At 43.8% G+C, this 25,094-nt stretch overlaps 2 protein-coding genes and 3 non-coding genes across 7 annotated transcripts; all 5 read left to right on the top strand.

Moving 5' to 3' along the window:
- The first annotated feature begins 6,091 nt into the window (after positions 1-6,091).
- Positions 6,092-6,164, top strand: TRNAT-UGU (transfer RNA threonine (anticodon UGU)). Its single transcript has one exon. It is a non-coding gene; the product is annotated as a tRNA-Thr (tRNA).
- A 1,013-nt stretch (positions 6,165-7,177) lies between these two features.
- RNASE4 (ribonuclease A family member 4) lies at positions 7,178-24,683 on the top strand. Of its 3 annotated transcripts, none has more exons than XM_063596455.1 (2): positions 7,178-9,086; positions 23,448-24,683. In XM_063596455.1, the coding sequence occupies exons 1-2, from the start codon at positions 8,607-8,609 to the stop codon at positions 23,463-23,465; spliced, it is 498 nt and encodes a 165-aa protein (XP_063452525.1). In that variant the 5' UTR covers positions 7,178-8,606; the 3' UTR covers positions 23,466-24,683. The 3 variants fall into 3 exon arrangements, with proteins under 3 accessions (XP_063452525.1, XP_054953408.1, XP_054953407.1); XM_055097433.3 differs by having other exon boundaries at positions 8,595-9,086; XM_055097432.1 differs by having other exon boundaries at positions 9,009-9,148.
- On the top strand, positions 7,663-7,751 carry TRNAY-GUA (transfer RNA tyrosine (anticodon GUA)). Its single transcript is given in 2 exon segments — positions 7,663-7,699; positions 7,716-7,751. It is a non-coding gene; the product is annotated as a tRNA-Tyr (tRNA).
- Positions 8,406-8,477, top strand: TRNAP-UGG (transfer RNA proline (anticodon UGG)). The gene has a single exon. It is a non-coding gene; the product is annotated as a tRNA-Pro (tRNA).
- ANG (angiogenin) lies at positions 9,018-19,120 on the top strand. Its single transcript, XM_008964129.4, has 2 exons — positions 9,018-9,148; positions 17,634-19,120. Exon 2 carries the CDS (start codon positions 17,652-17,654, stop codon positions 18,093-18,095), a length of 444 nt encoding a protein of 147 aa, XP_008962377.1. The 5' UTR covers positions 9,018-9,148; positions 17,634-17,651; the 3' UTR covers positions 18,096-19,120.
- Positions 24,684-25,094: the final 411 nt, after the last annotated feature.

A 25,094-nucleotide genomic window follows, 5' to 3' on the forward strand; every position in this document is an offset into this window, starting at 1 on the left:
ATTCCTACATTGCTCTACATATAAAAATGAACCTCAAGTAGATCATAGACCTACCAATAAAACCCACAACTTAAAAATTTTTATAATAAAATCTTTGTCAACTTGTGCTGGGGAAAGTTTTCTTAGATACAACACTGAAAGTATGACTCACAAAAGAAAAACACAATTAAATGAACTTCATTAAAATTAAGAAACCTCTGCCTTGGTAAAGACACTGTAAGAGACAAGCTACACACTGGGAGATAGTCATCTCCAGAGATGGCTTGGCCTCCTAGGGGACTTTTGGCAGTGGCTAGAGACATTTTTGATGTCACAGCTGGGTAGGGAGGGCATATTACTACTGACATGTAGTGAGGAAAGGCCAGGGGTTCCGCTAAGCATCCTGCAATACGCAGGACAGCCCTCTACAGCAGGGATGACTACAGTAAAGAGCCACATGGATAAACTTATCACTTGCCTACTTAAGGCACCGGCCAGTCAGATTCCATCACCACCTGCTAACATGAGCTGTCGCCTCCTTCCCAAAGCCTTGAGGTAGGGACAATGCCTGGATTCAAACTTGGATGTGAGAGACCCCAAATCCTGCCCAGTGCTCCTCCTGGGTACCAAAGCTATCACATGGGGCAGGAAGGGCACTGCACTCAAAGGCTAGAAAGTAAGGTTGCTCCTTAAAGAGCTCAAATTCTGACTTCAAACTCATATTTGGACTCTTTGTGGTCTAGGTGGCAGCGAGGGTGGTCTTCTGTGGTTGGCTCAAGCCTGAGCATTGAATCTTCTGAAATATCACCTCCCTGAGCTGGTGACTAGTTGCCTCCCTTGGTGATTTGTGTCCTGCTTAACCCATCTTTTTTACTGTCCTAGTGACAGACCTAGAGGGACAGACACTGAAGGAAAAATGGTGGGTGAGGGAAGGGGTTGTAGCAGGAGATCACCGGTAGGTAAAGAAACCAGAGACAACATCCTGTAGGAAACGCAGGGTGTTCCCAGAGGCAGTCAGCAGCAGGGACGTAGGGATATTTTACATTCTGTGTGCAACTGCTCAGATTTCTTCTGGTTAACACTTAGGAGCAAATGAAACAAAGGCTCACTTCACTCCCTGCTCCCCTCTATTCTGTACCCTACCTTATCCTTCTCTTTCACAGAACACATACTGTACCTTCAAAATTATTTCAAGATTCCAGCTCAAATGTCATTTATTTGGCAAGGTCTTACCAGCTCCCTTTCAAACAGAAGTTGGGAGTACATCTCTTAGTGGTCTGGGTGTTCAATTAAATTAAGAGCTCCCTGTAGGTAGGCTGTGAATCATTCATTCAGCGGCTCCATTCCCCCAGCCCAGTGCTAGGCAGTGAGAAACATCACATGTTGGGTTTGACATTAGGTCAATCCCCTAGTGAAGACACACTGAATAATTATTACTGATGTAGGAACAAAAGACCCTTGCAGCAGTGGGATTTAAACCCACGTCCCCAAAGAGACTGGAGCCTAAATTCAGTGCCTTAGACCATTCAACCACACTACCAAACTGCTAAGACTAATTGGCCGCACCACCAAACCATCTTGTCCTTTTCCAGCGATGTCTTCTGGAAAGGATGATATAACTAGAAAGAGCAGGTTCCTATTCCAGCCGTCACTGCTCTTTCATTTTGTGCTTTGGCATTCTCCCCCTTAAGCTTTCTCTGGAGTACTGTTTTCTCTGCTTCTCAGTCCGTGTGGTGGACTATGATTGATGTTATAGCTCCCGCAACTGCCATTTCCTTTCTAGTACTGGCAGGCTAATTAATTTAGACCAATCCTTCTTGAAATAAAAATTATTAAAAATATTGCATACGATTTTTACCAAATCTCAGCTGGGTGCAGTAGCTCACGCCTGTTATCCCAGCACGTTGGGAAGCCGAGGCAGGAGGACTACTTGAGTCCAGTTCAAGACTAGCCTGGGCGACATGGTGAAATCCCATCTCTAAACAGAAATAAATAAAATAAATAAATAGTTTTTTTTTGTTTGTTTGTTTTTTTTGAGACGGAGTCTCGCTCTGTCGCCCAGGCTGGAGTGCAGTGGCGCAATCTGGGCTCACTGCAAGCTCCGCCTCCCGGGTTCACGCCATTCTCCTGCCTCAGCCTCCGGAGTAGCTGGGACTACACGCCCCCGCCACCACGCCTGGCTAATTTTTTGTATTTTTTAGTAGAGACGGGGTTTCACCGTGTTAGCCAGGATCGTCTGGATCTTCGGACCTCTTGATCCGCCCGCCTCGGCCTCCCAAAGTGATAAATAAATACTTTTATCAAATCTCCTTAGAAGCATTAAAGTGCTGATATGGTAGTAAGCAACTAATAGGCCAGAAACCAAGGGAAAGGTGGAATTCAGAGAGTTAAGGTAAGTTATCTCTGCACTGACCTTTGTAGCCCTAAAGGCATTTGTGATAGGCCAGGCGCGGTGGCTCACTCCTGTAATCCCAGAACTTTGGGAGGTCCAGGCGGGTTGGATCACGTGAGGTCAGGAGTTTGAGACCAGCCTGGCCAACATGGTGAAACCCCGTCTCTACTAAAAATACAAAAATCAGCCGGGTGTAGTGGCACGCACTTGTAATCCCAGCTACTCGGGAGGCTGAGGCAGGAGAATTGCTTGAATCTGGGAGGTGGAGGTTGCAGTGAGCTGAGATTGCACCACTGCACTTCAGCCTGGGCAACAGAGCGAGACTGTATCTCAAAAAAAAAAAAAAAAAAAAGTCATTTGTTAATTCCTGAAATGCTGGGCTATATAATTTTGGTAGCCTGTTTGGGTGGGAGAAACAAGAGGATCAGACATCAAGACACAGCACCCACCAGAGGTAGGAAGACTAGTAAGACACCCTCCCAATATTAAGTTGGGACTCCAAAGAGCTATTCCCCTAAGGTAAGGGCAAATAAGAAGTACACCTATGTCTGTTCTCCTACTTCTAGTAATTGTTGTGGAGCTCAGCAGAAAAAAATTGAGCTTAGCAAAGGAAAATAGAAAGTGTGAGGAGTTTTTCTGAGAAGCTGGGACCACAGGTCAGCATTCTGATTTGCACCTTGGGTTTACGTATCTTGGAGATCCAGAGAATGCCTGGCCATTAACTTTGTTTAGGATCTTCTTGGGCTGATAGAGTGCCAAGTGCCTGGGAGAAAAAAAAGTCATATATATATTTTTTAAAGAAGATAACCTTCATCTTGTCCTCAAAAACTCACTGCATGTAATTTTGCAAAGACACTGAGCAGTACACATTCAAAGATGACCAAGTTTTACAAGAAAACAAAACAACATGAGTTGACAAAACAACGGCATAAAATTCAGATATTAGGATTATCAGTTATATATATTAAAACAACTGTAATTACTGTGCTTAAGGAAATAAGAAACAAGCTGGAAAATATCTGCAAAAAACAGGAATTAAAAAATTTTGGCCTAGTAGTTTTGAAAAACAATCAACTAGAACTTCTAGAATGGGAAATTACATTTTAACCAAAATAAATGACTTAATGGGCATATCTAACAGCTGATTAAACAGAGCTATAGAGAGAATTACTGATTAGTATTAAAGGTAAGAAAATGTTATCCAGAATGCAACATAGAAAAAAAGACCAAATATATATATGTATATATATTTGTGTATATATATGTATATATGTGTATATATGTATATATGTGTATATATATGTATATATGTGTATATATATGTATATGTATATGGAAGAGAGGTTAAAATAAATGGAAGATAAGGTAGGAAGCTCTAATAGATGTTTAATTTCAGTTCTAAAAAGAGAGAAAAAAATGGAGTAAAAACAATGTAGGAGGCTGGCTGGTCTGAGTGCAGTGGTGTTTACAACTAATTGATCACAAGCAGTTACAGGTCTCTTTGTTCCTTCTCCACTCCCACTGCTTCACTTGACTAGCCTAAAAAAAAATTAAAAAAATATATAAAAAATATAGGAGAAGATAATGGCTACTATTAGTTAAAATGTATCTCCCCCAAATTTATATGTTGAAGCCCTAATCCCTAGTATCCCAGAATGTAACTGTATTTGGAGATACGGCGTTTAAAGAGATGATTAAGTTAAAATGAGGCCATTAGGGTGGGCCCCAATCCAACCTGGTGTCCCTGTAAGGGGAGTAAATTTAGACACAAAGAGAGGAGCTAAGGGTGTGGACCCACAGAAGGACAGCTATGTGAGGCGGCAGCAAGAGGCCAGCCATCTCTAAGTGAAGGAGAGAGGCCTCAGAAGGAACCAAACCTGCCAACACCTTGGTCTTGGATTTTTTACCTCCAGGACTGTGAGAAAATGAATTTCAGTTGTTTAAGTCACCCAGTCTGTGGTATTTTATTATGGAAGCCCTAGCAAACTAACACAATGACTGAGAGTTTTCCAGAACTAAAGAAAAACAGCAGTATATGGATTTAAGAAAACCCATACCCAAAAACTTGACACTGATACCATATTTGGAAAAACATGGGTTTTCCTTATGGTATCCTGTACTCCTGTTTTATGTTTCTAAATGGAAAGCTTCCTGGGCGATGCATCTGATTGGTGGAGCCCAGGTCACATGCCCATTCTCAGCTGTAAGCTGGGAAAGCAAGTGTTCTAGGACAGACTTACTTATAATATGTGAAATATCCACATGTAAGGAGAATTTTTAAAAGATGTTGGACACACACTAACATAACATATGCCTATAACAGGGCTATTCAAAACTTATGTTCTAGTCTCAGCTGTTTTCTCTGTATTCTTTTCCTTCAAGAGTGCATAACTCATAGAGTCTCTAACTCAATGGATGACTTATGTAATTTGATTAATTCATTTATCAATTCATGAAACTCTAGACACGAGACTATTCTGGCTATCATGCAATTCCCATGAACTGCTCCACCTTCACTTCATATTCAGCTTACCTAAATCCTAGCATCACCCCTCCGCCCTCTCCAGATACCCTGAAGAAGTAGGCTTCCTTTTTTCTGCAGGTGTTATCTTGCCTCTTCAAGACACCTTTGAGAGTCCCCTCTCTTTCCTCTTGATTTCACTTCATACCTAGGTTCAGCAGAATCGCCCTGCCCTGTAACGCTCTCACTCATCCCTTCCTTTCCAGTCCCATAACGATTACCTTTTTGCAGCTTTATGTTTGAGCATCTTCACCATGGCCAGTCACTGGTGTTTCTGACTCTGGTTGCTCGTCCCTTCAATTAATTCCGCAAACTCATCAATGTTTGGTGAATTTCTATTTTCTTCTACTAATCTTCTCACCTGCTGCCCCAGCCAGTGTTCCCTTGAATGTCTCAGTCTTTCTCTTGGACTTTGCTCGTAATTTTATTCTACCAGGGACCACCCTGCTCCCATTTTTGTCTAAGTCTTAACCTCCCTTCATAGTGCAGCTCAGGCCAATGCTCTCTTGAAGACACCCCCGGATGGTTCACTTTGTAAATGTGTGGACCTTGGCATGGCCAACGCCCCTTCACACCTGGCACAGCTACTTTTCATTGTTTTCCTTCATGAAAACTAAAGTTCTTTTGTTCCACAAAACTGTGACAGTGACTTCAGGATAAAGATCATATCTGGATCCCTAATTCTTAGTGCAGAGCCTAGTACAGAACTGGAATGCAGTGTTTGTTGAATGAAGGAATGAATTAAACTGCAAATTAACGAATGCCTGCTCTGGCACTGAGACTCGCAGCTGTGAGAAAGGTCTCTGGAGGCAGACAGTTGCTGGTACGAAGTCCTGAGTCAAGCAGGAAACAAAATGCGGATGTCAGCAGTTTCAAGTGAGACCTGTGGTGAGCTCCTTCCTCTGCCGGTTTTCCCTTCTTAATTTTCAGTCTGAAGTGAGGGAGTGGAGAGTCTTTCTGTGTTAGACTGTGTCGCGTTGGGCAGATTTCTCCAATCTTAGGATAGTAGTGGTCGCTCTCACTGGCCTTCACTTTGTACCATCCCCAGCAAGAACACTGAGTCTGTGAACCGAATTCTAGTAGTCGGGAAATGGATTGAAAGGACATCCAGGTTTTACTTAGTTTCTATGCTCAGATGCTGGCAGAAGCCCTGCAAATCTTTTCCTTTTCTGTGAAAGGAAGAGGTGGTTACTGCGTGAGGCCCTATAGCTCAGGGGTTAGAGCACTGGTCTTGTAAACCAGGGGTCGCGAGTTCAAATCTCGCTGGGGCCTTAAGATACTACTTTCTTGATTCAGGTGTTTTTTGAAAAACTCCCCTCCTAGTCTTTCTGAACTAAGTCTCAGAAAATGTGGCAAATTATAGCTTCTTGCCTCTGTTCAGAGCTTCCCAACACTAGCTCAGCAGAACGTTTCCTTTAGGTTCCAGTAGTAATGCTGCTTTAGCTCCTGGAATGCGGCGGAATCCATTACACAGGCGGTGGAAATCACCGTCAGCCCCTGCTTGCGGACTGGCGGCGAGAGCCCTGCTGACTGCCGGGCGGGAAATGGGGACAGCTAGGCGAGACAATAGCCCTTTAAGCTATTCTCAAGCCCCGGGTCTGGGCATATTTGGAGTAGAGATCAAGGTTCCACTTCTGAAACGGGAAGAGCCAGCAATGGCCGCTCCGGCCAGGCGTCCAGAAGAGAGATGCACGTTGTGAGGCAAGGTTTCATGTGCCAGTGGGGTTTTGGGAAATTAAGGGCCCGACTTTAGGGGCGAGACTTGGGTCACTAAATTTGATTTTAACGCAGAGAAATGTGGCCTTCCTTTTGAGTGAGCTAAAAATATTATCTCCAAAAGCGAATTCACACAGAAACATTGGGTTTGCCCAGATGTCCTCTATTTCAGGGGTTCCCAACCCTTGGGCCGCGCACCTGTCCATGGCCTGTTAGGAACCCGGCTGTACAGCAGGAGGTGAACTCCGGGCTAGCTACCAGTACCGCCTGAGCTCCGCCTCCTGTGAGATCAGTGGTGGCATTAGAATCTCACAGGAGCGCGAACCCTATTGGGAACTGCGCATGCCAGGGATCTAAACTGCACTCCTTATGAGAATCTGAGGGATGCCTGATGATCTGAGGTGGAACAGTTTCATCCCGAAACCATCCCCCAAGTCTTCCCTCCGCCCCCGCGGTCCGTGGAAAAACTGTCTTCCACGAAACCGGTCCCTGGTGCCAAAAATGTTGGGGACCACTGCTCCATTCTACACCCTCTCCCTCCCGTGTCTGTGGACGTGTAAGCGGAAGAGCCGAGATTGGGAGGGAAGCGCAGGAAGTGAGGACACCAGGGAGCCCGGGTCTAAGCCTGGAGGCCCGCCCTCTCCGGCGTTCACAGTTGCGCAGTCAGAATTGTGTGCGTCCCACCGCCTCAGCCCCCAGTTCTCCGACGCCCAGGTGCCGGTCCCCGCCCTACACACAAACACACGCATCCATGCTCGCGAGGCCCCTGGGTCCGCGCCCAGTGAGGCCAACAGCCCTCGGGCGCCCAGAGGATGTGCAGCCTCGGTATGCCCGAGTTTCAGGGGCGCCTGCTCTGCTTGGGAGCCCCTCAGTGAGGCAGGGGAATCCAGATTTAGAAAGGTTGTCCTCAGAACCTCGGACGCAGGACTGTCTTACAAGCTGGCTCTGTGACTCTGCAGTAATCACTTTCCGGATATAAAGAGATTTCTTTCTTTCCCGTCTCTGGTTAAGGATGTCTTGAGTAGGGATTTTTAGGAGCTTTGTTTCCGTGCTTCCTTCGATAGCTCAGCTGGTAGAGCGGAGGACTGTAGTACTTAATGTGTCGTCATCCTTAGGTCGCTGGTTCGATTCCGGCTCGAAGGAAAAGCTGATGTTTTGGGGTTTACGGTTGCTCTTCGTTTGTGCAAAAAATCTCTGTATCTTGACGTGATCAAATCTGTTTCTGTCTCTCACCCTTGTCCGAAGGAAACAGCTTAGCCGCGAGGTGGGCTGCGTTAATCGCGTCTTGAAAAGTTGGTTACCTTTCTGAAAGATAGTAGACCCGAATCGTCCAACCGTTGGGGGAAGGCACTGTTGTCTTACCGAAGTGTGTTATATTTTGGCTTCTACGTTAAGTCCAAAGGCCGGCAGATATATACGTATCGCGCGTCTGTCCTGGGGCTCAGTGCCCTACAGCCTTGCAACAGAGCTCAGCTCTGGCCCTCGATCTCTATTTCAGCCCCCTCCAGGTTCCCTCCAGGCCCTAGCGGGCTTAAATCGCTCCCCGGGCTCAGTGAGACACAAGCATGTGACCTAAAGTCTAAAAAACTGCCTTCCTTCACCCCATCCTGCATCTGGATCGAGGAGAATAAGCCAGAGAATAAGCCACACTTGAAACTTGGTAAAGATGGAAGGAATAACTAAATAAGGTCAAAGGGAAATGTCACAACAGAGGAAAAGAAACAAAACAAAAAACCTTCAGAACAGCAGGCGGAAAAGAGAAATTCAGAGTGATAGGAAGGAACGTTCAAATACAGTGGCTCGTTGGTCTAGGGGTATGATTCTCGCTTTGGGTGCGAGAGGTCCCGGGTTCAAATCCCGGACGAGCCCTCAGGATTATAGTTTTTCCACCCCCTTTTGGCAACTGCTGAAAAAAAGTCTCCGTTAAATTCGAAACACAAACTGTCTCGCGATGGGCTGTCCTGCCAAAGAAAGCAGCACCGAATAAGTACGTGGCAGATGGTGCTGTCGACCAGTGTAAAGACCAAGCTTCATGGGTTCCTGGACGCTCAGCCAGGGGTAGTCTCTGAAGGGCCGCCTGGCAATTGGGAGCAGAAGCCAGTTTCCCGCCATCTGCCCTCCGTGGAGGCAGTGCTCTCGCGGCTGCTGCCCGTTGGGTTCCAGCTGAGGAAGGAGCGCGGATCCCAGGCTCGTTCTTTGCCTGGGCTGCCCCTGCGGCCCCTGGGGCGGGTGCTGCTGCGGCGCCAGCTCCAAGGGCGGATCCAGGCGGGAGGGGCCTCCTCGGAGAAGCGGGGCGCGGTCCCAACTACGCAGAGGCTCGCACGCCGACCCGCCACACCTCACTACGCCCCCATCTCCGTCCGTGTACACACACTCACACAAGGACGCCAACCCCACCTAGATGCAAAGCAGGATTCAAAAGAACATCTTTGCGTTTTCTACCGGCTCCCCATCATCGTACTAGGGAGGAAGAAGCGGGTGAGAAACAAAACTTCTTTCCATTGTCCTGCCCGTTTCTGCGGACTTGTTCTGAGGCCGAGGTAGGTTCACACTCCTGCTCCTCCTCCTCCTCTCTGGTAGCTTCATAAGGGGCGTTTAGGCTGGGGAGTCCTTTCCTAGTAGAGGCAGCTTGGGACTCCTTGGGGAGGAGTTTGCGGGACGGGGCTGGAGAGGGAGGAATGGGGAGGGACGTGAAAGCCCAGTATTTGTATGAGTTAACGACTTTACATTCCCACTCAGGGTTTCACTTTGCGCAGCTGGGCAGAGATGCCAGCTTCTATTGATTAGTAGGCTTGGAGGGGGACCACAGAATCGCTGAACCTAAGGGAAGCCCTAGGAGGCCTGCACTTGCCCACAACTAAGAAAGCTTTGCTAGTTATTCAGGCTAATCACCAGATTTTTGAAGCAGGCCTTAGTTTTTTGCAAGCGTAACTAACATTTGGGGATCGGTGTTTTCTGTTTCCTCTGCCTCCTCACCCTTAACCCACCCTCAGCCAGTGTTGTGCAATTCTTAGAGACACTTGCCAACAGCCTCTTCTCTAAGCCTTCCTACTGGAAGGTTGGGATCCTCCGTTTTCTCGCTCTGAGACAGCACGTCAAATGCTAATAGCAGCACATGAGTAAAGCGCAACATCTTTATTAAAACAATTTCAGCACCACTCAGGGGGCTAGGGAAATCTCAAATGAGCCAAGACCCTCCCTCGTGACAGTAAGAATCTTATAATCAAGTCATAATGTAATCAATAGAAACCCAAGGGACATCATTATCTGCAGCAAGGACCACCTTCCCAGAAGCAGCCTCAGGTATTCAAGACTTACTTAACCACAGAGCCACTAACAAGTTTTGCAAGAGGATAGGTTTATTACATATGCTTCAATTCAAGCAATTCTTTTACTGATGACAAGCAGAGTAAAATAATTTTTGAATTTATGGTAATAGTCAATGTAGGTTTCCTTCGAACAGCAACTTTCAGTGGCCCCTTTAAAGTTAGCTCTGATTGTCTAGAAAGTACTAGTATGGAATATAAAAGTTGTGTGGGCCCGGCACGGTGGCTCATGCCTGTAATCCCAGCACTTTGGGAGGCGGAGGTGGGTGCATCACGAGATCGGGAGTTCGAGACCACCCTGGCCAAGATGGTGAAACCTCATCTCTACTAAAAATACAAAAATTAGCCGGGCACGGTGGTGAGCGCCTGTAATCCCAGCTACTTGGGAGGCTGAGACAGGAGAATCGCTTGAACCTGGGAGGCGGAGGTTACAGTAAACAGAGATTGCGTCACTGCACTCTAGCCTGGGTGACAGAGCAAGACTCCGTCTCAAAAAAAAAAAAAAAAAAAAATTGTGTGGTGCATTGGAAAGCTTCTAGGCCCGCAAATGCCATGAGTTCCATGGGCAATACATGTCTCTTTCTCTGTTCCTCAGTTGCCTCTTCTTTAATATGAGGGGTGGACAGAGTCTCAGAGGCCCCTCCCACTCTTGTTCTATGACTCCATGGAGTGGCACGATGTTAGTAACAGGACATGAGGCACTCTAGTAAAGTGGAGATGAACTATCGTTTGGCAGAGAGGATGGAAAAAATCATTCCAGGAAAAGAGGAATGGTTTTAGCTATTGTTGAAAACAGATAATCAGGTTATAAGCAGGCAAGAGTAAGAGGTTTGTCAAGTTATTGTTGGAAGCATTGGTCACTGTGACTCAAATTAAAGTAGCTGGATAAAAAAGTGGTCCAATGAAGGTCAGTGAAACCTTTCTTTAGGAGTTTTTATTGAATCTGTATTTAAGCAGATTCTCTGTAATTTTCTGTAAACAGTTATTCCCGGAAGAATGCCATGAAATACTTGGGAAAGAGGGAACGGGAACAAAGAGTGAGTGGGCACAAAGCCCAGACTTGGTTGAAAAGCAAATGTTTAATTTTTGTCTTTGTTTGGAAATACAGGCATGTCAGCAGGACTTTGTCTCCACTGTCCTTCAATCAGTAGTGTTGCCTCTTCCTGGAGACGTGGTTCTTCTTGCCACGTGTGCTTTTCCTTCTTTACCTGTTACTTCCGTTATTGAATAAGTTCATGCTTATAGACCTAAAGTGTTAGAATAATAAAGAAATATAGAAATTATTTAGTCCATTCTTCCCATCATCTAATTTTATAATTAGTCCTAGAGGCAGAATGATACATATATACTCTGTATGAAGGAGGAAAGTGCTCTAACACTAGGGTCCTTGGAAACAGGACCCGTGCATCCCGTGTCTGTGTGCAGGGACATTACTGGCTTGAGGGAGAGAGAGAAAAAAATCTCCAGGAAAGGGGAATGACTTTCAAGTTAAAGCTGTCTGAACATTTAAAAAATATATGAGGTTTTTTGCAATTGGCAATTCCTTCATTTGTATTAAAATTACTGACAAAGATGTGATGTTCCTTAATCATAGAATATAATTCCTTGTTGTATTTTAAACACAAATGACTAAGTGCTTAGATGCATTCTAATGAAATAGTAATTTTTCCCCCAAACCCTACTTTTTGTTTCAACAAAACTTCCTTGTGCCAAGTTTAAAAGAAAAACAAAAAACTGTCTTTTTGCATTGTGGGCAGATTGTGTATCCTCCAAAGGTTGTCCAGTGAAGGCCCAGAGGCAGAGAAGGGACCTAACTATATTCAGAGGCTGCTGGTTGCCCCACCCCAGCACTACTGCAGAACTCTAAAATCAGAGGCTGCTCTGTTTGTGTGAGTCGGTGCTTGAATTGGTGCTTCAGGCCATGGGGCTGTGTGTGTGCAGGCGCATATGGGTTGTATGCTGTGGCAGGGTACCGCTTTTCGGGACTCAGAGGTGGTGTTGCTTGAGCTAAGCCTGGAAAGACAGGTCAGTTTTCTCCTTGCTTATGAAGGGTTCAAAGTCTGACTCCACCATTCATCTGCTGTTTGTTCTTGGAGTTTCCTCATGAGCAGAGCATATTTACATAATGCCTACCTCACACGGTCCTGGTGTTGGTTGAATGTAGTCATGTATGTGAGAGCTTCACAAAATGAAAGATTGCACTGAATATTATAATTATTGTGATTTCAAGTGCATTTGTTTTGCTAGCAGGCAGCCTGTCTTTTCTTGACACCTTCTCAAGTGCAGCCAGACTGAATACTTGGCAGGTAGGTGGGTGACAACAAAGGATGGAGGATTTTTAAAAAGATAACACTGTCCTAGATCCAACACCACTGTGGGCAAATGCTGGGGGTCTGTGAAACAGTTGGTACCCTGCTGCTGTCTGATATTGGAAACTATGAGATCTATAAAGTGATCCTGGTGACCTTTGGCCCACTGTTTTTATGCAAGCAATGGATCTACAGCCCTGCTTTGATGACAGAGATAAGCAATTTTGCAACTACGTTACAAGGATCAGAAGATTGAATGTTCAGGGTTAGTCTCTTGTGGACAGGTAAAGATGGAAGAAGGAGAAACCCAGGAAACATGGCAAGCCTGCTTCCGGCGGTTAGAAGCTGGGAAGTTGAGTGTAGGGGGAGGGGCAGTGTACTAATAGCTGTCACACAACCTTCTCTGGAAGTGCTTTCCTGGCTGTATGAAATCGATGGAATAACGTGCTTAGCATCCGTTCATGAAACCAAATGATGTGATACGATAAATAGAATGTGATATGATAAATGATAAATAGTACAGTGGAAAAGCATCCTACTGGAAGACCATATCTTACTCTGTGACATCTTCCAAGGCAGTTCTTGGAGTTGGCCCAGGGAGATCAGAGATGCTATCTTATGGATCCAGACTATTATGTGTGAATAGGGAAACCTCAGTCCTGCCATGGACAAGGGTAAGCACCACAGACAACAGAAAAAGGCAACTTTTGGACAGAAGGCCATGTTTCTCAAACTTTGTCTTCCAGAACAAATCTCTAATCCATTCAGGTGGGTTAATATCTAACCCAATCATGCCCAGCGAAAAGGTGAATGACCCTCCTTGTTTGTTCAAGAGCAGTGTCCTTGGTTTTCATGTCCCTGCCAGGACTGGAACACTATATATTAGGAACACTATATAATCAGAACCTGGAGAGGCCTCCAGGTTCACACAACTGGAACCCATCTCCAGGAACAAACAGCTGGAACCCATCTCCCATTGAAGGGAAACTGCCAGATTTTTGTAAGATTCTTCCTCCTGGGTAATCTATTGTTCAATTTGTTTTATATATTATTTCTAGCCATCCATCCATTTTAATGAAACCATTTTCCTCCCTTTAAAGCCTCCAGGCTCAAGCTCATGAATTAAAAAGAAAATGGATCAGATTCTAAAGTTTAAAATGAAAACAGGTTTCTTTTGGGATGGCCTATATGTGGATAAAGAGAAATTAGTGAGACTGGGAGCAAGTGGAAGTTTAGGAGGGATTTCTAAATTGTGATAAAATCCCCAAAGGCCTGGGGGAGCCATTTGCTGAAGGCCATCGGGAGTCCTCCCCCGTCGTCCACCCCTGTTACAGGCATTACACGTGGCTTAACAAGGAAAGAAACAGAAAGTATGTTTTTAGCATTGTTTCCTTCTAACCTTCCCTGCTAATTTCTCTTCTTAGAAAAGTTTTGGATGCTCTTTCAAAACAAAGTGGAACACATCCCAAGATCAAAAGAAGGCTCACTGGCAGGTTGAAGGGAAGAAGGAAGGAAAAGCAATAAAGGGATGAATATGCCTTGGGTGTTAGGCTCTTACTTTGGGGGATTTTGCCCTAGGATATATAAAAGTGTGAAGCCACATTGATGAAAATGATAACTATAGTTACTCATCATAAACTGTCAAGTTAACTCCCTGGTGTGTAAAATTTGATGAATCTTTTGAATACTGAACATTGCCTGTGGGGAGAGGGAGAGAATATTAATTCTTGTGAATACTAACAGATTCATTTGATACAGAAGATAAAGTTACTCTAAAGAACAGTTGGGGCCAGGTGTGGTGGCTCACACCTGTAATCCCCACACTTTGGGAAGCCGAGGTAGGCGGATCACCTGAGGTCAGGAGTTTGAGACCAGCCTGGCTGACATGGCGAAACCCCGTCTCTACCAAATACACAAAATTAGCCAAGCGTGGTGGTGGGCGCCTGTAATCCCAGCTACTTTGGGAGGCTGAGGCAGGAGAATTGCCTGAACCTGGGAGGTGGAGGTTGCAGTGAGCCAAGATAGCACCACTGCAATCTAGCCTGGGCGATAGAACAAGACTCTGTCTCAAAAAAAAAAAAAAAAAAAAAAGAAAAGAAAAGAAAAAAAGGACAGAGAACAGCTGGGACTAATTCCACTGACAAAAAGCTGACAGACAGTTACGTGTTTGGGTACAGAAGGATATATCTATAGGACTTTTGCCACCAGATGTGAGGCTTTGCACCCTTGGCTTAGGCAGATTCACTTTTACACCACAAATAATCTGTCTCTTACTGGTTTTCTCCCAATTCCATTTTACCTTGCTTTTTGAGGAATTTAGAGTTGAATATATTGAGAAAGTTTTGAGTGAGGGAGCAGATGTTAGATATTGGTGGTTTTGGTGTACGCTTGCTGAGATTTGGTTCCTGGATGTCTTAGGGAATCAAGATTACAGGCCCCCAACTAAACTTATACAAAATTTGTCTCTGTAACTGAGGGTCACTGGACCTTTGCTATTGAAACTAGCAAAGCCTCTATTATGTTTAATGAGAACCATGAAACTTCAGATTTTTAGAGCTAGCAACTCTTTTATTTTCTTGATGAACAAACCCAGGCCTGGAGAGAAAAATGAAGTCAATTACTTAAAAAATATTAAGGGTTATAATAAGGCAAGCATGTTGATTCAAGGTGAATAATATGAGTTCTGTGGAATATACACCAGTAAGAAACACTAACAAGTAAATAGTTCATTGTTCATCCACGATCACGTGGGTAATGGCATGTTTGGAAATGGCACCCGTGAAACCTGACAACAGGTGGGTCTTTATTTTGTGATATCCTTATGGGTAGATTCTGAACTTTGTGGCTTTTACTTTGGCAGTTTTATCTAGTGAGGTGTCCTTGGTCTTAATATCTAATGCAGAGCGAGTTTGGACAGAGATTCTAAACAGGCTCACCAGCTCATACTCCCTTCTGTGAACAGCAATATCCCCACAAGTTATACGCATTGGCACCTCCTCCAAGTACGGTATTTCCTAGAGAAGACATTAGTAACATTCCTATCCACCACTGCCACCTAACGACTCTTTTAGGTACTAGCAGCTCTGGTTCCGTTTCCTGATTTTTGAATTCCGGGATTCTGGCACCCGGCAGAAGGATGTTGACTATGTAAGGCAGACCTTTGACATTAGAAGTCAGTATTTGTTCATTACAGAGCAAGAGACTTAATTGATTACAAATCAATAAAACTTTAATAAGATCTTCCAAAAAACTAGAAACAGGAAACACACCCAGGAGACTGAAAAGCATGATGTAAATATGAAGAACGTGGCAAGTGGGTGGCTTGGCAGCCCAGCAGCTATACTGGAGCAGCTGCATGAGTGAATACTTGTTACTCCTTTAGGGCTGGCTCTCCATTCTGCAATCATGTACCTCTTTCTTGATAAACTCCCAAGAACACACTTTCAGCATGGAATTTCAGACTTTTAGAGATAGCAACTCTCTCAAGTATAGACAAATGTTGGTGCAGACAAATTTGATGCACTGCTGAAGAATACCAAATAATATGCTAAGGAATTTTTTCATTCCACAATAATGGAGTAAATAGCAGCTGGAAATGTTTGCATTAAGTTCATAGATAATAATTTGTAATGGAATCAACACCAAATGCAAGTTAGAAAGAGAGCCCACTTTGCTCACCCAGTCACATGTCTTCCCATGTAACCATAGAACATTGGGGTCCTGTGTCTTTCTAGATCCACAGTCTTGCTCTCAGAACAGGCTAGCCACACCACAGGCCTAGTGTCAGGACCCATGGCCTTTTTTTAAGCTCAGACTCCCTTCTGTAAACAGCAATATCCCCACAACTTGTACAACATTGGTGCTTCCTGCAAGGGCTACAGAACTATTTGATACGAAGATGTTCATTGACTTACACACAAGAGAAGCACAAAATAAAAAATTAATAATTAACTTAATGTCTTTGAAAATGTACCATTTATTTTTACATTTGGGGTCATAAGAATTGTATTACACTTAAGAATGTAATACAATTTGAAGATGAGATTTTTCTCCCTTTGTGAGAATTTCTCAGTATGTGTGATGACTACCAAGAAATCATAGCCAGTCATAAATTCAGTGAGTTACTCATAAACGAACAAGAACCACCTACTTCTTGGGGAGGTAGGTCTGCTTCCCTTCAACTCAGGATACAACTGCTTTCAACTGCTTTCTTCACATTAGCTGACTAATTAGCTAGAAGCCTGTCGTAAACAATTTTATGGTTGACTCCTTCCCTGGGCTCAGGGTTCCCTAAAACAGAGGTCCCCAAATCCCGGTCTGTGGCCTGTCCGCCTGAGCTCTGCCTCCTGCCAGATCAGCAGGCAGCATTAGATTCTCAAAGGAGCTGGACGCCTATTGTGAACTGCGCATGTGCGGGATCCAGATTGTGCACTCTTTATGAGAATCTAACTAATGCTTGATGATCTATCTGAGCCAGAACAACTTCATCCTGAAACCATCCCCCACCCATCCATGGAAATACTGTCTTCCACAAAAATGATCCCTGGTGCCAAAAATGTTAGAGACCACTCCCCTAAAACTCTCTTCTTAGCTCTCACCTCCTGTATTACTATCTCATCTCAGTACATTGAAGCCCCCATCTTTTCCCCATGGATGCCTCATTTCCTATTAGGGAGGCATTTTTTTATTTTTTATTTATTTTTTTTTCCGAGACGGAGTCTCGCTCTGTCGCCAAGGCTGGAGTGCAGTGGCGCGATCTCGGCTCACTGCAAGCTCCGCCTCCCGGGTTCACGCCATTCTCCTGCCTCAGCCTCCAGAGTAGCTGGGACTACAGGCGCCCGCCACCACTCCTGGCTAATTTTTTGTATTTTTGGTAGAGACGGGGTTTCACCGTGTTAGCCAGGATGGTCTCGATCTCCTGACCTCGTGATCCGCCCGCCTTGGCCTCCCAAAGTGCTGGGATTCCAGGCGTGAGCCACCGCGCCCGGCCGTCATTTGGTATGTCTTAATGTGCCTCAGGACCTAGCACAGTCCCTGGTACCCAGTAGAGACCTATGTAATGTTCGTTATCCAATTAATAAATACATGAATTAAAGAGTGAGAGTGGATTTTGTAATGTTACGACTGATAGAGAAATACTCAGTGATTCTAAGGGATGGGGAAGAATGGTTGGAGCTAGAGGTTGTGCTCAGGAAACTATTAAATAGACGTTCCGCAGGACGGGATTGACGAAGTGTGAGGTTAATGAGGAAGGGAAAATAGAATATAAAATTTGGTGGTGGAAAAGATCTGATTCATGATGCCGTGTCAGAGAGCAAAGCTCCTGTCCTTTTAGCCTAATTTGGTGATGCTGTTCTTGTGTCTACCACACCTCCTTTTGCCCTCGGCAGGAGCCTGTGTTGGAAGAGATGGTGATGGGCCTGGGCGTTTTGTTGTTGGTCTTCGTGCTGGGTCTGGGTCTGACCCCACCGACCCTGGCTCAGGATAACTCCAGGTACACACACTTCCTGACCCAGCACTATGATGCCAAACCACAGGGCCGGGATCACAGATACTGTGAAAGCATCATGAGGAGACGGGGCCTGACCTCACCCTGCAAAGACATCAACACATTTATTCATGGCAACAAGCGCAGCATCAAGGCCATCTGTGAAAACAAGAATGGAAACCCTCACAGAGAAAACCTAAGAATAAGCAAGTCTTCTTTCCAGGTCACCACTTGCAAGCTACATGGAGGGTCCCCCTGGCCTCCATGCCAGTACCGAGCCACAGCGGGGTTCAGAAAAGTTGTTGTTGCTTGTGAAAATGGCTTACCTGTCCACTTGGATCAGTCAATTTTCCGTCGTCCGTAACCAGCGGGCCACTGGTCAAGTGCTGGCTCTGCTGTCCTTGCCTTCCATTTCCCCTCTGCACCCAGAACAGTGGTGGCAACATTCATTGCCAAGGGCCCAAAGAAAGAGCTACCTGGACCTTTTGTTTTCTGTTTGACAACATGTTTAATAAATAAAAATGTCTTGATATCAGTAAGAATCAGAGTCTTCTCACTGATTCTGGGCATATTGATCTTTCCCCCATTTTCTCTACTTGGCTGCTCCCTGAGAGGACTGCATAGGATAGAAATGCCTTTTTCTTTTCTTTTCGTTTTTTTTTTTTTTTTTTTTTGAGATGGAGTCTCACTCTGTCGCCCAGGCTTAAGTGCAATGGCACAATCTCGGCTCACCGCAACCTCTGCCTCCTGGGTTCAAGTGATTCTCCTGCCTCAGCCTCCCAAATAGCTGAGATTACAGGCATGCACCACCACACCTGGCTAATTTTTGTGTTTTTAGTAGAGACAGGGTTTCACCGTTTTGGCCAGGTTGGTCTTGAACTCCTGACCTCGGGAGATCCGCCCACCTTGGCCTCCCAAAGTGCTGGGATTACGGGCATGAGCCACTGAGCCGGGCCACTTTTTCCTTATCAGTCAGTTTTTACAAGTCATTAGGGAGGTAGACTTTACCTCTCTGTGAAGGAAAGTGTGGTATGTTGATCTACAGAGAGAGATGGAAAAATTCCAGGGCTCGTAGCTACTAAGCAGAATTTCCAAGATAGGCAAATTATTTTTTCTGTCAAATAATAAGCTAATATTACTTCTACAAATATGAGACCTTGGAGAGAAGTTTCCAAGGACCAAGTACCAACATACCAACAGATTATTATAGTTTCTCTCACTCTTACACAGACACACACACATATACACATATGTAATCCAGCATGAATACCAAAATTCATTCAGGGTAGCCACCTTTTGTCTTAAGCGAGAGATAATTTTGATGTTTGAATGGAATGCCCCCAGGATATTCTCTTGTCATGGTTATTTTATATAAAATTCAAAAACCAATTACATTATTTCCTCTGTAATCTTTTACTTTATCAACTAATGTCTGGCAAGTGTGATGTTTTGGGGAAGTTATAGAAGATTCCGGCCAGGCGCTGTGGCTCACGCCTGTAATCCAGCACTTTGGGAAGCTGAGGCGGACAGATCACGAGGTCAAGAGATCAAGACCATCCTGGACAACATGGTGAAACCTTGTCTCTACTAAAAATGTGAAAATTAGCTGGGCATGGTGGCACACACCTATAGTCCCAGCTACTCGGGAGGCTGAGGCAGGAGAATCGCTTGAACCCGGGAGGCGGAGGTTGCAGTGAGCCGAGATCACGCCACTGCACTCCAGCCTGGGCGACAGAGCGAGACTCCATCTCAAAAAAAAAAAAAGAAAGAAAGATCCCAGTTTATCCCAGTTTATCCCTTATTCTTCCTCAATTCTCAAGATTTGTTTTTAAGTTAACATAACTTAGGTTAACACACTCTTTGTAAAATACACTGTTCAATCTACAGACTCAGTGGTTAGCTTCCTGTTAACTAATTTCTGTTAACAGGTACTTGGATATTTTATTTAGAAAGTGGTTGCCAATAAATTAGTTATAAATCACCAGTTTCACTGCCTTGTGAACACATAATTATTGTGGTCTCAGTATTCCCTATGGTGGCTTCTCCTGCTCCTGGTATTGCCCTGAAATGGGCCAAAAGCCGTGGCTCCCCAATACTCAGGTTATAGAACATTGTCCAGGTACCACCTAGGAGAGCCCAGCCTCACTGAAAGTATTCAAATTTAGGAATGGGTTTGAGAAGTAGGTAGCTGGTATGTGCTTAGCACAAGAATCTCTCTTCCTTGGGTTAGTCTATTTCAAAACTGAAAACACTGTCATTCCTTAAGAAAATAGGAAAAAGTATTCCAAACCTCTGTCACTAGAAAATTTGCCATATTACCAAATCTCAAAAACCTCTCAGGAAATGAGAAAGTCCCAGTTTCTGGTAAACTATTTGGGCCCTTTTCTCAAGTTCTCCAACCAGTGCTATTTCCTTGAGGTGAGGCAAAGTTACTCAAGATCATTGCTGCCACTCAGGGCCTTGATAGGGCAAATGAAAGGCATGGACCGTTATTATATTGATCACACCATAAGCTGTGAAAACTCACATCTTCTCCAAACATCTGCTTGGAGCATTATCATCCCATAGTTTGCTCTGGTGTTCAGGGAAATGGCTGTTTCATAGGAAATCACATGGCAGTGGGATGGGGGTGTTTCCTGACCTGCCGATGGTACTGGCAGCTGAGCAAGCATTCCTAGTCCTTTTTGGTCTGGGCCTCTTGTTCTATCACAACCACAAGCTGTTTAAAATAAAATGTCAAGTCACAGGCAGGTCATTTTATCCTGAGTGAATCAACTGAAGAATTGAAGTCCTGGTCAGCTGTGATTGTTGGCTTTGCAAGGAAAAAGAAGGAACACTCCAAAATGCTAAGTGCTTTGAAGAATAGTGACATGCAAGGAAGAAAATTCCATGCAATTTGGAGAAGAAAAATTTTTCTAGGAATCTAGTAGCTGAGATATTTTATAGTTTAAAAACAGACTTCCAATATCTTGAGAATACAGTTAGCTCTACGAAATAAAGAGGAGTCAATAATATATGCAACTCTGTAGTCATTCATTATTTTATCCAGATTGACAGAAGCAGAGGAAACCAAGAAAAATGGAAGTGGTAAAAAAAAAAAATGCAGCAATTGCCAACATTTACTGAGCATTTACCATGTGCTAGGCCTTGTTATAGGCACTTAGATTGATTTTCTTTTCATAACATCCCTGAGAGGTAGGTATTACATGCTCATTTTGCTTATGAGGAAATCTGCTGAGAGAGATTAAGTAATTTTCTCATGGTCACAGCCTCAGTCTTTTAGACCACAGTGTCAAAAGAAGTTCTTACTGTGAGTCAGGGTGGTGCAATGGAGAAAGCGTTTGGGGAAAATCCTGACCCAAAAGTGTGTGTTGGGATGATGTGGAGATCATTCAATTTTCTCTTGTAGCTACAGCTTTGAGATGCACCCATTGGTATCCACACTGGCCTGCTGTCCTCAAATATTTCTCTATGTCTTGTTTACTTGAGTAGTGTAGAAAAGCTGACGTCCTGGGTCTGCTCTCGCATGCATAGGTGAGGTTTTCTCTGTAGCTAGTTATCTTGCTAAACCATATTTTTGGTCACAAAGAATCAGGATGAGAGAAAGTAGATAAAACCATGGAAACTCGAGGTGCCACCGGAAAAGCAAACCAAAGTATATTGATCTGCTGAAGCTATAATCCAAGTACTAAGTATACCTTCAGAAGTTGTATGCATTGTTCTTGGGGCAAAAAGGAAATCAAACATCTGCCCTTCCTCCCACAATCTCTTTACTTCCCTCTCTTCCTAACACTGTATCTCACATCTACAGCTGCAGGCACACAGATATGACATACAGCTTGATATCTTTATGTGCAAAGGCAAAAGATGGCTATGGATATAGGAGGTGGCATTTAAAAGAACAATATCCATGTTTGATACTGCTTTCATTATCAATAATGAAAAGGTAGCCTTTCAGCAGAACAAAGTAAGGTACAGGTCGTTTGGAAGCCATTTCAGTCATTCACACAGTGTGATCCACCATTACGAAGCAGAATTTGAAATCAAGAGACAATAGTACCCATATACATCAAACTAGGAGCTCAACTGGGGTCAGTCCTTGGACGGCACATACAGAGTTGGGCTGCCTGACTCTCAAAACATTGCCCTTGCTAATTTGCGTTGCTCACTTCCTATTGAATCAGGGATGATTTATCTTTGCTGTAGTGAATCAGCCCTGCTACACTGCAAGAATCAAGCCGATTCACAATTCACATCAATTCCAGGAGTGACGGCCAGATGGCAGCATCTGGCTAGTCAGTTGGTGAGTGAGTCCACCTCCAATCTTGATTAAACTCTGCTGCTGGGAAGTAGCAATTCTGAGCATAAATGTCTTTGATATCCTGAATATTTGGGGCGTGGGATGGGAGAGGCAGTAGAGGATAGTGGAAAGACCACAGGGTGTAGACTAAGATAGGCCTGGATTCCTTTCTTTAATCTGTCAACGAAAGCAATGAATGTTCTGAAACTACATGGCAATGCTTTTTTTGTTGCTGCTCTGGCTTTTTTTTAATGCTATAAAATATATGCTTATTTTTCACCGCCAAGAGGTGACAACACAATGATGCTGCAACCAGAGAAGACAGACAGCTACCAACAACTATTGACAAGACAGGATGAACATCAAGAATAGATGCAAGACAAAGCAATGTATCTCCATGGCCTAGATTTTTTAGGTTATTCATAGAAACAGCAAGGAGAAGAAGACACAATCCAAGTTTTCTTTTGAGGATATTGTGCTGTTTAAATTTATTTTTTAAACATTTCTTAGCTTCTCTTATTAGTCAATTTCATAAGCCTGGGAAACACCTTTACTCTATCCATTTAATTGCATTTGTTCATTAGCTTACTCATTTCACTTATTAGTTCATTCAAACAGTAGCTATTATCAACTGTCTTCTAAGAACTGTATCTGGGTACTCTGGTTTTGCTTTTTTTTTTTTTAAATAGAAGTAAAAGGATTTCCAAAAGGACCTGATTTTACATTAGAATTAGAATAATACATTTTAAATTAATGTATAACATATATTATTCTAGAATTAGAATAGATTTTAAATCAAATTAGAATAATAGCCACATGACCAAAAAGAAAAGAAAAATAATAAAATTAATGACAAAGAAAAACAATAGTCATATGAGAGGAAAGGCAAAGCCTAAATATTCCTCTGTCCTCTTCCTCCACCTAGATTCCCAGATGTAAGGTATTAAAAGTAGTTTGTAAACTTTCTGTGACTTATCCTGAGTCCATCCAAACTGTCGGGAATTGGAGCCTCCCGGGAACCAAACACTCCCCAAAGATCATACACCTACGGAATTCCCCCAAGAGACACACAACTGCAGTTTCATGTAGGTTCACCTTTTTCTCTCTTTTTATACTCTGACCACACAAGCCTGGCAGCCACGCAGTCAGTCCCTGCCCTGTGTCATTGTACTGGCTACAGCAACTTCTCTCTGTAAATGAGAAAGGTCTTGCTTTCAGAAAAGATCATGTTTGCAAACTACTCACTCTTGAGGAAGCAAGGGTGGGAAAAGTAGCAGAGATGAGTGGGGAGATGGTGCATATAAGAAGGAGGAAAGAGGAGACTATGGAGTCAGGATGCCAGCTTGCTATTCTCAACACCTTTTTCCAGTGCCCAGTTCTTACCTTATTTCTTCTGCCCCTTGCTTTCTTTTCTAGGCACCTCTAAGATACTGATGGCTCTGCAGAGGACCCATTCATTGCTTCTGCTTTTGCTGCTGACCCTGCTGGGGCTGGGGCTGGTCCAGCCCTCCTATGGCCAGGATGGCATGTACCAGCGATTCCTGCGGCAACACGTGCACCCTGAGGAGACAGGTGGCAGTGATCGCTACTGCAACTTGATGATGCAAAGACGGAAGATGACTTTGTATCACTGCAAGCGCTTCAACACCTTCATCCATGAAGATATCTGGAACATTCGTAGTATCTGCAGCACCACCAATATCCAATGCAAGAACGGCAAGATGAACTGCCATGAGGGTGTAGTGAAGGTCACAGATTGCAGGGACACAGGAAGTTCCAGGGCACCCAACTGCAGATATCGGGCCATGGCGAGCACTAGACGTGTTGTCATTGCCTGTGAGGGTAACCCACAGGTGCCTGTGCACTTTGACGGTTAGATGCCACCATGTAGGGATTATCGCGAGTGGTTGACCTTACACTTACTCCTTAAATAGCAGTGAGTAATGCATTTGAGCTGTCCCAGACTCTGTCTCCTCAGCTCATTTCTTACTCTTTTTCTCTATATAACTCATTCTATTAAATACATTGCACCAAAGAGAAATGGAGACATAACCTATAATGAATGAGGCTGGGCTTTTCTGTAATAAGCTTCCTTTTATAATACTGGTCAGCTTAGCTCTCTCAGATCCTATCCTGTGGAATTTAGTTATTATGTGTATTTATGTAGTATTTCAAACATTTCAAAATGCTTTCATCTATGTTTATCACATTTTAATACCACAGCACTTATAATGATGTCATTACATATAGAAGCTCAAAGTTAAGGGATTTGCTGAAGACTATAAAGTTAATGGAAGAATTGAGACAAAAATCCAGTGTAGCTGGCCACTTATCCAGGGCTTTTTCTACTTCATCACAAAGAATGTTTTGAAAGTGTCTGCTTTTTTTTATCCTTAAAATTCACCTGTCGGGGAGGCATTAAAAATTTGGAAATGTATGCCAGCAAAATGTGAGCTCTGTATTTTTTGGCATTCTTATGTTTGGGTTGAATAAGATTAAGAAAATGATACTGGGAATTTTCTTTTTCCTGAAACTTTGAATCACCCTAGTAAGTCAAAGTATTAAAAAATGTACTAGATCATTAAAAGTTATGTGCTCTTACTGACTGAAAGATTTTTTATGTTTTCTTTGTAATAAAGGACTTAAACCGAAGGTGCCTGAGAAGACTGTGCTATGGTATTATTTCTTTTTCTCCGATTTTTAAATTCTTCTCTAGTTTATAAACATGCATGCACCTTAATAACCTCATAAACTCTGGTCAAAGACTAATGCCTATCAGATCCATGACCACAACACAGAAGATTTGTCTCATTTACTCCAGAGAGAATGATTCCTCTCAAAGACAATTCTCACAGCTCTTCCTTCTCCCTTAGAATATTTAGAAGCAAATTAGGGAGCTGTCAGGCCTCTGATCCCAAGCCTGCACGTATACATCCAGATGGCCTGAAACAACTGAAGAACCACAAAAGAAGTGAAAATAGCCAGTTCCTGCTTTAACTGATGACATTCCACCACTGTGATTTGTTCCTGCCCCACCTTAACTGATCAATTAGCCTTGTGACA

The sequence above is a fragment of the Pan paniscus genome, chromosome 15, assembly GCF_029289425.2.
Source record: "Pan paniscus chromosome 15, NHGRI_mPanPan1-v2.0_pri, whole genome shotgun sequence".
NCBI classification, from domain to species: domain Eukaryota; kingdom Metazoa; phylum Chordata; class Mammalia; order Primates; family Hominidae; genus Pan; species Pan paniscus.

Coding starts and splice junctions, on each gene's coding strand:
- ANG (XM_008964129.4), top strand. CDS start 17,652: ATGGTGATGGGCCTGGGCGTTTTGTTGTTGGTCTTCGTGCTGGGTCTG.
- RNASE4 (XM_063596455.1), top strand. CDS start 8,607: ATGGTGCTGTCGACCAGTGTAAAGACCAAGCTTCATGGGTTCCTGGAC.